The sequence below is a fragment of the Passer montanus genome, unplaced genomic scaffold, assembly GCF_014805655.1.
Source record: "Passer montanus isolate IOZ18808 unplaced genomic scaffold, ASM1480565v1 scaffold11, whole genome shotgun sequence".
NCBI classification, from domain to species: Eukaryota; Metazoa; Chordata; class Aves; order Passeriformes; family Passeridae; genus Passer; species Passer montanus.
In genome coordinates, this window is record NW_024357613.1 from 20803760 (window position 1) to 20816671 (window position 12912).

The window sequence follows — 12912 nt, forward strand, 5'->3', positions numbered from 1 at the left end:
TTTATGTTTTGCTGGAAAAATACATTCTTCAACTGTGAGGAAAAAATTCAGGAGTTTGCGTTTTTTCTTCCAATTTCAATTTGGATCAATAAAATCAAAATTAGATGGTTGCTGGGACCTAGTACTTTGAGATTATTACCATCAAAAACTCACCAATGCTTTTGCAAACTTGAGATAGGTGGTTCTTCAATCTTGCAGAAATTAATTAGTCTCCAGAACAAATAGATCATAATCTATAAACTCCTGGATGACTTGATGGGTGTCCAGAAGTGTAGGGTTTCCTTCCTCAGACCTGGAGACCAGGGTAATTGCAGATTTTTGGATACTGAGTAAGGGGTTTGACCTTGTGGACAGCACAGAGTCCAAATTCCTCCTGATCTGTGTTGGGTTATTGGGGAAACAGGTGGACAGCTCCATGTAGGTCACTTTTTAGGATGGGTATGAGGGATAAAAGCCTGTCTGAGGACTTTTAAAAAGTCATATTTTAAACATAATTGTCATTCCTCCTATTCTTTTGGTAGTCAGTTTTCCTTCTAGCTGGGAGCATGATTCCTTCGCCTGGTGTAAATCTGTACCTAAGCATCTCTTATCTAAAATAGGCTTCTGTCCTGTGAGTTCAGCTGTTATATTTACCAGCAGCAAAATGTGCACATTATGATAGGCTTTTTTTTCAGACCATCCACAGACATTTGTACTAATGTAAGGAAGAGTATTTTGGCAAAGCAGCAGAAGGGGTCATCCATTTTTCAAATGTATACTTAGTTTACTTTGGCCTCACTTCCAAAATATGTAGAATTTCCTAAATCTTGTAAAATAATGACTATTTATCTCCCATCCTTTTCATTATCAAGTTGCAGGGAAGACTGTCCTGATTTTATATAACATTAAAATCTTAAAATTTAAGTTCACTGTCTGTTCCACAAGGAGTTCAGTATCAGCTTTGCAGTGCTGGGGTTTTTTTGTAATTGTTACTCAACTGTTCAACAGACAGTTTTCTGTCTCATAACAGAAAACTGCTGAAATTATCACTTTTTCTCCTTAAAAATAAAGTGAAAGTCATCCCACTACACAAGAAAATCATTGACATCGATGAAATAAGTAGTCAGTTTGAAGATCTATGACAGAACACAACACAGCGCATGACACAGAACACCTATTTTAAAATAGGTATTTAAGTGAAAATAAGATAGCATAAGATTAATTTCTTAGCTCAAAAATTAACAAAACAACAGAAAAAAGGCAATTTTTTAATAGTACCTTTGTGTTTTTCAAAATGAAGCTAGATATACTTGAGATCTACTGCTGCTTCATACTTTGCTTAAGAAATTCTCTTTTACATGGTGTTGAGGAACAAGGATTACTTTAGTCCATGAAAAATGTTTCTGTAGTTGTATTGTTGCCTGCAAGAGATGATTATTCACCTCCTTTGGATTCCTAGGAATCCTTTGTAGGAATGTCCATGTACACAAGAAATTGTTTCTTAACTATTGGCAAACTATTGGCTGGAAAATAACTTGTTATTTGCTTTCTGTCATTTGTGTCATTTCAATCAGTGCATTTTCCAAACTATATTCTAGTGTTGTAGCTTGGACACCTGGACTTGAATTGCTATCAAGCAGAAGTTCTGCTTATCTTGAAAGCAGTGTATTTAAAATCTGCAGTAAGCCATGGAGAAAAGGAAACATTTTGTGTGCACGTACTTTTCTGTAGGATAAAATTATCTCTGTCCTTTCACTGACCACCTTGCTATTCATTCAATTTCAATAACCTGCTGGAATAGATGTACTTTCACCAATGCAAAGCAGGTAGTAGTAGTAGTGCTAAAATCTAATTCTGCATAGTTAAACAAAAGGAAGATTTTGGCTTGTGGTGAAATCAATAGGCATGTGATATTCTGCATTGAGTGGGAAAAGAGTACCAGAAGTGCTTTTGAAACCAGGTGTTTTAGTCTGGAGCAGCCACTTTTCAGATTTTCAAGTAAAGCTAGATAAAGGTAGAGTTGAAGGACTGTTGTGCTGCTCTTTCAGACAGAACCCCAAAATATGAAAGAAATCTTTGTCTAAAATTATCCTGCATGGAACATAAACCACTAAGTAAGCCCCTGTATATACAAAAGTCAGATCTGCTCTCCTAAGGAAAAAAAAGGCTGCAAAAACATTCTGTTCAAAACTGGTGGTTTTCTTCACAGACCTTTTAGTACCTTTGGGAATCAATTTAGGCAGGCATTTGTGGTCAAGAAGAATGAAAACAGGGAAAAAAATAGGGTTGGGAATGCTGTGTTTACAGCCATGCTATAGGCTTCTTTTGACTCCAAATGGAGCTTGCTCTGTTCCTCAGGAAAGCAGTCTGCCCCTTCCTTCTGCCTTCCTCCTCAGGAAGGATTTCCCCGACCCAAGAGGCCTCAGCTATGGGCAGGCAGTTTAGTGTCTTGTCTGCTGCTCACTCGCTTTGCTTTAATAACATCATAGAATCAGAAGTGTTGAAGAGTCCTTTATAAGCCACCTGGTTTAACTCCCCCTGAAAAAAGCAGGAATATTTTTAAGTAGAAGAGGTTGCTCAAAGCCCTGTTTAAAAATCCATGCCAGAGTTGGCACAAACAAGGCAATGTACAGATATATTGAAGAGGTTCTCTCTTTGTTTCACCTACACCCACAGTAAAGGTTTGCTAACACTATCACATCAAATCAATGGAAGAAAAGCACACAGATGATCTGAAAGCTTTAATACTGAACATCCATCTCATCTGGAACTTCCACCACTTTTATGTTTTGGAAGAGGGAGAATGAGGATTCTACAGTTAAAGACTATAGCCAAGATAAAACCTAAGATGTCAGAGAATTATTGCTTGGCTAAATAAGGCTGCTAAAAATTAGGAATTATGGAAGATAATTCCTTTTTAATTGGCCACCTCATTATTTTAATCCAGCTAAATTTGCCTACTTGATTGTAATATTCTTTAGCCATTTCATGTGACTGAACTGGTTTGTGTGCCCACAACACTGAGCCCAACTAAAATACTTTTAAATTAGTGCTGTTGGGATTAAGCAAGCATAAATATTTGCAAATGAACATTCTTCTCCCAATATTGCGTCTTGTAATTGCCAAGAAAATAATCAAAGTTACTACAACTCAGATTTTTTATTATTGTTAAATATTAACACAGTAAATATATTAAAAATCAATTGGAAAATACTTTTCTATACATTGCATATCTTGTAGTGTAAATGTTTAAAGTGATCATTATATCTAAGTGATGCTTCTCTCTTTATAATTCCATAAATAGTGCTAAATGTGTAACAGGGTAACACAGTGCTAAATGTTAGGAAATAAAGGAAAGGAATAGGTAAGTTGTCTATATAGATAGTTCTCCATTCTATGTTTTTAGCATTTTAGCCTAAAATAAATAAATTGCATTAGCAAAACTGGGGGCAGAAAAATACTGGGTTTTGAATCCTCAAAGGAAAGGGCAAACAGAGTGAAATATCTGTTTTCTAATCCATGCTCTGATAATAACTTGTTAGCGACTTTAACCCTTAAATATCCTTCTTTGCCTGTTATTTGTTGATTTTTTTTCCACCAAGCCGTTGAGTTAGCTAAATGATTCCCAAAGGAAGACATAGCAAGATATTAATAGAAGTAAGAAATTAAGAGATGGATAATAAATTGCTTTCACATTCCTATTTTTTTTTTTGCACCCTGATCCTGTAAAAACAAGCTCAGATTAGATTTACACAATTCTTTAAATTATGTACCTATATAGCTAAATAATAACAGGAAATTCTAATCAAATTCTCATCAAAATCTCCCAGGAAAGTAATAAATACCTGTTGCATACACAACGTAGCAATACATAAACTGTGCTATTTACATGAGCACATTAAATTTAGTGTTCTTGAAACTACAGCTTGCATTTCACTTTTAGTATTGATCATCTAATATCTGGTGCCAACCATATGACAAATTAGTCTGCAATGTTATCCAGATGGAAGATTCCTCTTCAACTGACTAAGTATGACAAACACTGAAAAAAGTCTGAATATTTTTCCAAATTAAACCTTTATAGCCAATTACTCTTCAAGTATTTCTAAGATCCTTTGGGATAGGAATGTTTATGTGTTCAAGAACCATTGCGAAGAATAAAATTAAACTTAGATGGCAGATATAAAATTAAAATGGCTGAAAACACATACTACATAAAACAAAAAAGGCCTTGGAATTTTGATAAGCATAAGAATTATAACATACAAATAAAATATATACACAGTCAGCTGAGACCCACTGCAGACCAACAGAAAATTAAGCTATTTGACCCATTCATTCGTGGAATCAAAAAGTGCTTATTGCAATGACGATCTCCAGTACATCAACTTGTTATGAAAAGTATGAGTTTTCAAAAATATTATGACAGCTGCCTCTTTTCCCACTGAAAACCAATACTTTATTTCATTTTCTTCTTTTACCAGTTCATTAGATATGAATCAAAACTGTGAAAGCTAAGTTCAAGTAGATCTGTGATATTTTACAGAACAAATATATTATTGAGGAAGCTTCAAAAGATTTTTACAAGTCTTGCTTCATTAAATTTTGCCATAATATGTGTTACAGCGACCTTCAAAGCAAATAGCATTTCAGCACCAAATATAGCAGTGCAATATGACAGCTCCAGTTTAAATTATGGTTTCATATTAAGAGTCTGTCTTAGACTTTTTTGCCCATAATTGGTAAAGATAGAAATATATAAATTAAGATATAAAGGACATTCATTTCCCTCCTAGATGGGGTGCTTTTTAAAAATAGTTAAAACTCTGGTGTTTTTGCAGGAAGATCATATTTCCTGTCAAATATATTCAGCTTGAAAAAATATTAGATAATAGCTTCCCAATTTCCTCCATGTCAAATTCAGGAAAAGAGAAGCACTTATGCATCATTTTGAATGCAGGTGGTAAAATACATCTGATTAGGTACAAGTATCAATTAAGAACATTCTTTCCGCTTCGAAATCCAATGCACTTAGGAGAAAAGTAATAAATTTTTGAGATGAAACTAATCAAACAGAAAAAGACAAATCACTCTGTTGTTTTCAAAACTATGAAAAAACAGGCAGTAAGAGGCTAATTCTGTTTGTGAATTTGGGCTAACAATAACTAGATTGTTTGGGATTTTTTAAACACAAAACATCTTCACTACTTTTTATCTTTCTGTGGAGGTGTCATTTCTATTTTCACAAAATCTTGAGCTAAATATGTATTAATAATTTTCTTTATTTCTTTTTTATGTCAGTCTGTTGTACTTGCTGACACACCTGGACTTTACATGTCTATGCAACATCCAGAAAAATTTACAGAATTTAATAATTACACAGCACATCTCACCTGGACATTTATAATGTTTCTTGCCCATCAACTGAATAAAATTCTTCTTATTCTGAGACAGGTAATTTTCATCCTTTCACACAAGCACAGTAGTTGACTAAATGATCTTCTATAAATGAATGCAGTTATAACTTTGCTGATGTAAAACAACTGAGGGTATAGGGAAAAAAAAATTTGAAATTATTCATCCTTCCTAAAATGTGAGATTGGAAGAGGGATATTGTGAGCTACAAAATAAGAATATGAAAATAATTATTTTTTTGTTCTGTGTGTCTCTTTTCCACAAAGCATGTTAACATCAAACTGAATTACTATGATCTTGATTTTTCAGACGTGCAGCTAACTCTTCAAATTCTTTGTACTTAAGGAATGCTAAAACTATCAACAATTTTTTTCTTGCAATAAGTCTAATAACTTATTTGCATTGATCTGACTATTGAAATACAGCTGTCAAAGGAGATGGGTAACTCTAGGCACTAGGTGATGACAATTGCTGTATGCTTCAGATATCTACCAAACCATTAATTTCTTTTATGTTAAATGGTCTGCATCTCTCTTAGTTTCTGTCATGCAATCCTAGTAGTGATATACAGAGCAGAACAAGTCACACAAAAATCACAAGCCAGATCAAGCCAGGAGGGATTGAGCTAGCTCAATATCCTGTCTCAGAGAAAAAACAGCCACTCTTTAAAAAGAATATATAAAACAGGACAACAGAGATTTTTCCCCAAGTGCATTACTTCAGCTCCTACCAATCAATGAGACTAAGGTGTCCTGACCTATGATTCTGTTATATTTGTTAGTCTGGTGGATTATTTTCCCTAGTTCTTGTATTGTTCTTAATTTTTCAATTTTTTTTAATACACTTTTGACCAACGTAATATCTCTTGGCAATAAAATACCCCAAACTTTCTGCAAAAAGTTAACAAGAATTTCCTCTTGTTCTGCAAGCCTGTGACCTTTTAGTGACAATAATTGAGTAATTGAATGCCTTTACCTGCTGTGTTCCCAGACATGGAGCTGCCATTTCTTACTCACATTTTCCTCTGCATGTTGAATAGGCCTGTTCAGTTTCTCCATTTGGAAGCAATGCCATCCCTTTGATCATCCCTGTTTTGTGCTGTATTTCATTGTACCTTTGCAGATGCATGCTTGCTGAATATCTTCTGCTTTATTTTCCTATTTTTAATGTCTTTTCTTCTATTACTGTTCCACTTATATGGCAGTTTCCTTCAATGAAAATGAATTGATGTCCTGCTCTAAGGATTGCTTGTGTGACCCATTGCCCATAGTGCCTTTCTCTTGAGTCTTCACTATTAAATGTACTGTCTTTCTGCCATTCAAAGGCCCTAGCAGTCTGTAAAGCAAGAGATTAAGTCAGTGATCTGATTTCAGACCTCCCAGTTGGCAGCAGAGAGCATTATCAAAAAGGCACCAGGCTGGCCTGATAGAGGAAGGCCTGTGCATTTTATTTTGTAAGGGTTTTGTGCTTTGTTATGTTGGAGTTCAGTTACAGCAGGCAAGAGGCTTTTGTGCATTGAGACAAATGAATGCAAGCAGCAAGGGTAAGATTTATTTTGTTTCATATTTTATTGTCTTGAAACAGCTGAACTCAGCTAATCAATTATTTCACAGGAAATGATTACTGTATTTCTGTACTGTTGTAGGTGCGTGTGATGCTTTATGAAACACCCAAGTCAGATTTCATATGTACCAGACATAATCCCTGGGAATTTTCTGAATCATATTTATTTCACTTTGATTTTCTTCACACCATGAACATAAGATAAAAGAATGCATTACTCTAAGGTGGTTAAATTTGGTTGCCTGGGATATTCTGTGAGCATGACATGGATAGAACAGATCATGTGTTCATCAGACCCTTGATATTGCTTCTTAACTGACTTTCTGCCTGCTGGGAACACCTCCATTCTTGATAAAATGGAAAAGGTTTGCTGCACTGCTCATAAAAGTTTTTATCACCTGTGCTTCTATTACATTCTCTGAGTGATGGAAAAGAACAAGCACAGAATCTGTCCATAGGTTTCGGAGGATGCTTACCATTGTAATTGAAAGATAAAACAGCAAATTCAGAGTTTAATCCCCTGACTAAATACTCGGATATCCTGTTCAGTTCACATCTTTAACATTTCAACTCAAAACTACTGTACTAATTTGGTTTTGCCTAAGGAAAATCTTTCTGCAGGTTGTCTATCTCTGATGCATAAGCAACAAGAATGAGAATTGTTCATCTGCCTTCAGATGATGCTGGCATGCATGTTTACACCTGAACTATTGACCCTCAAGTCCTTTTATAGCAAATAGAGAGAAATAGACAGGTTTAAGTCATGATTGGGTGAGGATAATCACATCCTAGGATTAGCTATTTACTTTCATTATTGAAGAGGACCAGGTACATTCAATGAAGTTATCTACCCTGTAGATTGTAGATAAGCTTAGTCAGACATTTGGTCTGATTTTCCTACCAGAAGATTAATGCATTTCTTCTCTTTCTAGGATTGTGTGATGTTAAAAGTCTTTCTTAATTCTCATTTGAATTTATGTAGAGATGGTTGGTGCAGTTGACGACTCTTAAAATCTTCAGGACTTTAAAATAAATATATTTTAAAAAGAATTCAACAGAATTTAATCAAATTCAAGCTAAGCCAGACTTGTAATAAATAAAAAAAAAAGAAGAATGCAAAGGGAAGATTAGATGTAGGAGTGGAAACAGATTGATTCCATTTGAGTAGCAGTAGAAAATTATATCCTTCCCCTTACTCCTCTTTATTTTCTGACTAAGACAAAATCAGGTACGGACATAATAGAAACTTGTTGTTTTTTCTCAACTTTTTCTTGTTGCACTGTATTATTGTGAAAATTGTCGTAAATAATATCCCAGCTAATCTATTTATTTCAGTAGAAAATGAGTCTTTCCTTAAAATGTTAAAGCATAATTCTTAGCAATATGTGTTTGTCAGGTAATTCAGACCCAACTCTGTGGGCTGTCTTAGAAATTTTTTCTCTTTAATTATTTGTAATCTTTTTACCCTTAAAATGTGGGAAAGTTTATATTTCTTCCTGTATCCTAGTTAATTGTCTTGCGAACCCCTTAGCTTGTAGTTACTCACTTGGAGACCATTGCCTCAGTGGAAAAGAGTCCCTTGTGATCATGGACAGAGGTGACAGTGTCAGATAGTGGACCCGGGGTGGAATTAAGTAACTACTTCTTGTTGTTAGCCTGTCCTGTGAAATATATTAAACACTAAATTATTTATTGCCAGCAACCATCTTAAAATATGAAGATCTGTAAATATTGCTAGGAAGCAGTACTGAAATACTCTCACTTTGTGGTAGAGAATTAGCTCATAATAGTTCAGCAGATACCCTTCTTTGGATCTGATTCATGGATCCTACTAGAGTTCAACCATGGTCAGTGCTTCATGGGACTTTAATTTCTGCTAATTCAGACTTTAATAGAATGAGGGAAGTGGAAAAATTTTGTCCAGACTGGCAGCTTTGCCCATAGTGCTCTATCTGTGTACTTTATCACAGACATAGGTTTTAGATTCTTAATACACAGACTCAATCTGTTTTCCCCCACTTAGACCCTTCATCCAAGCAGAAGACTAATCCCAGTGCTCTCAGTGACCTCTTTACTGATGTTGAAGGCTTGCAACAGATTGCAGCTGTTGTACAGCTTTAGGGCAGAAAATGACTGTTAAGGATCAGCAGGCTAATAACCTGCAGACCATAGGGAAGGGGATGTGCTCTGCATCTTGGCATTTCTGGATGGCTTTTTTTTGCCAGGTATGCATTTGTTTCTGATGCAGTTGCTGTATTCGCTGTGTCTCTTCTGCTGATTCTGAGAGGACTTCACAGCACTGGTGATAGAAGCCTAGGCTGCTTTGGGCACAGCACTGCAGATGTAGACAGGACTGTTGAAATAGCATTTTTTCTCAGTAGTTTTGCATATGCATCAATGCAAAAACTTCTTTGGATGCAAGGTACTGGACTCCCTGGAAAGTTTTCAATCTTTGGGGGAGATCCCTCCTTTGAAGGGAGCTATTCTTCCTAAAGGACTGGTGAGATTATCCCTCCCTTCAAGATTGCCCAGACATACCATGATCCCTTTCCCTCCTCATTCTTCTCCCCCTTCCCTTCACTTAGCTGAAAGAAACCTCACAGATAAATTTTAACTTAGAATATAAATTGTAGATGTTACTCTCAAAGTTGACTGGTTTTTGCATTTTTTTTTAAACTTTCTAATAAAAGACATTTTAATAGCTTTGTTGCTCAGTGTACCACTATATTGTGAGTACTGAACTACACTGAGATTTCCAAAGGCACAGCACTTGAAGAATAATAATTAAGGTTGAGTGCACAGAACCTCCTTGTGAAGGATAACAGAATCACCAATTTGTTGAGGCTGGAAGGGACCATCATACTGAGACCAAGTCCAACCCCCTGCTCAAGCAGAGCAGGATCACCTAGAACAGGTTTCACACAACCATGCCCAGTCTGGTTTTGAAAATCCCCAAGAACTGAGACCTGACAAACCTCCCTGGATAACCTCTGCCAATGCTGACCATCCTCACACTGAAACAGTTTCCATGTGTTCAGGTGTAATTTCTTGGGTTTTGATTTGTACCCATTGCTATCAAGAGCACTGCTGAGAGAAGTTTGTCTCCCCCTTCTCCATCCCCATGTATTTGCAGACAGGTGTTGAGATCCACCTGAACTTTTTCTCTTGCAGCTGTAGGAGTCCTGGCTCTCTCAGCCTTTCCTCATGTGAAAGAGAACCTAGCCCTTAATCCTGTTTGTGGCCCTGCACTACACTGCTAGATCTCCTAGTACCGTTTTCTCTTGAAAGCATGAATTTAATTAGGCAAAAAATAATACTCATAATCATGTAGGTCTGCTTCTGATTTGCAATGCCACTGACCTTTTTTCATCCCATATCTTTTCCACTTTCTCCAACAATCCTGACTTTTCCAGACCTATGATTTAGAAGCATAACTAGTCATCGCTGTTTTTCTTTTGCTGTCATCCTGTTTGCAGTCATCCTGTTTTTATTTTACTGTCAGGGTGTGGGGTTTTTTTAATGATTGTCCTTCTCCATGTCCATGTGCTTATTTAGCTAGGCCTTTCCTTTTGCCCTTTTTTCTTAAGTCCAATAGAAACAGCCGAGGATAAACAGAGGTCAGATTCACAAACAAAGAATTAAGAAAGTAAATACAATTTTTTTTAAAAAATGCTAGTCATGCCTATGTGTAATCATCACTTAGAGATTCATTGTATAGTTGTAGTTCATTAAATTAAAAATTTCTTTGCAAAAATATTACCTGAACTCAAAATATTTTTTCTTGATGGTTATTCCTTATTCATATCCTTGGTGATCAGTCTGGGAAATTTTCAAGATATTTTGCTGAAATAGGTTTCTTAAGGCATTGGGAAGACATTCTGCCTAACCTCAATTAGTTTTAGTTTATTTCTTCTTGCATTCATGATACTATTATCATGTCTTAAGGGTAAAAAAAACCACGAAAACCATAATGACTAAAGTAATGAATGCAATAAACATTATAAATGTTAAGCCTTCACACTTAAAAATTTTCTCTTAACAATTATTCATTTCCAGAGTAGTGTAGTGGAAAAATGCATATTCTGCCCAATGGCATTCTCTTTGTAATTTCAAACCCCACAAATCTGAGTACTCTGCAAATGAAGAAAAACTAGGTTTCCCATCTAGAAATAAAAATTAAAAGTCCTTCATGGAGATGTCATAGGGCAAAAGTTCTGTACTGACACATCTGTAAAGAAGAAAATTTATGACAGTCTTTTTAATTTGCATCTTCTAGCAGTCATCCCTCCTACAATGGTCTTTTCACTTCTGGTAATAGGCAGATGTTAGTACCTTGTCATTTTCTGTGTATTTGATTTGAATGCTTGAAATTAAAGAAATACATGCTCAGCAAATGATGATGCTATTCACAGGTATAAAAAAAATGGATCTTTCTAAAGTGCTTGCATTTTATTAATTTATTTTGTAATAAATTAATAAAATTCATTTTTTATTGTTCATTTCAGACATAGCACTGTTTTTTCCATCTTTCACTGGAAATTCTTATTTGGAACTACCTTCTCTGACATCTGTATCTGATACCAGGACTGCATCTGGGGAGGACACAAGCAATCTGACAACTCTGTACTTGACAGTGAAAACAACTGCTCTAAATGGCACAATTCTTTACAGTGAGTACCAAAGATACTTGAAGCTAAGTATCAGTTTTAGCTCCTTCAGGTCCTTATTAACTTTAGTGTACATCAGCTGGCATTTCCTCTTCAACAGCAAAATGAGTCATTAAAATGCAGTAGAAGCCTTTTGGTATTCTAATGCATGCTGCATTATAAAATTTGAACCATTGTTCCTTGTGTTCCTCTGGAAAGTTCTTTAATTTATGACTCATTGAGTAAAACATAACTTACAAGAGAAAATGCTGCTTCCTGACAAGAAAGAACATAGTAAGCATATGACTTTAAATACAAATATTGAAGAAGTTTTGAACAACATATAGAGAAACAACTTCTCCATAGTTGGATTGAATCTCATTTTTTATAATTGTGATCTTGGTTCCAAATTCTTCATTTATAGAGCTATCTTAGGTTCTGCAGTTTTGCCATATTTTGAAGTACTTACTGTGATTTCACACTTCAGAGAATTCTTTTGTGATCCCCAGAGAGTATACTCGCAGACTTGGGTGGATGCCTGTTAATACTGCATAAAAAAGTTGCTTCTTGTCTGCATATTTCATTCCTCAATATATGGCATAAACTTCTGAGACAGAAGTACACTTTTCACTAGTCAGCAAGAAAAAATAGACTTCTCTGCCAGTTGAGTGTTTCATTATATATTTTATCTTGCAATTTCTTGCAAATGGAAAACATGGAAAGTGAGGTGATTTCTTCCCAAGAAGAGCTAGAAAAATAAGATTAGTTGATAGATTTACTCCACAAAGACAAAATCATTAGGAACATTTTCAGTTCACTGCAGCTTCCTAGGCTTTCTCTACACAAGAAATCTTGTTGATAATATAAGCATAAATAATTGTGAATAAATTTTATTGCCTTTATATTAATCTAGTAGTACTATATGTGAATTCACCTGAACTATGTACATATTTATAAACCAGGGTTAAAAGTAATATAAGCTTTGTGGAATTATTTAATTATGCCTTTTATTATCTGTACTAAATTTTTTTTAGATGTGAAACACTCTAGCCCCAAACTGAAAATTAATGTTTACCTGTTGTCAAAATAATATTTTAAATCCTGGTATATTATATGTTATATCTGGGCTGTTGCTGCAGCTGCCTAATCTACAGCAAGGCAAAATTTGCCAAGAATCATGGACAAGTGGTGATGTTGCAGTTCTTTATATCAAAATGTTTTATACTTGTTAGGTATTTCAATTTCAAGAGGAGTTATTTGCCCTTGAAGAAGAATTCAGAATTCAGTGGAGGTTATTGGAAGTACTTTG

At 35.2% G+C, this 12912-nt stretch overlaps 1 protein-coding gene across 1 annotated transcript in view; it reads left to right on the forward strand.

Moving 5' to 3' along the window:
• The window catches only part of EYS (eyes shut homolog), a 708088-nt gene that overhangs the window by 550497 nt on the left and 144679 nt on the right, over nt 1-12912 (forward strand). The window contains exon 36 of the mRNA XM_039729652.1: nt 11463-11627. Coding sequence (XP_039585586.1) covers nt 11463-11627 — 165 coding nt within the window. The remainder of the gene's footprint in view (nt 1-11462; nt 11628-12912) is intronic.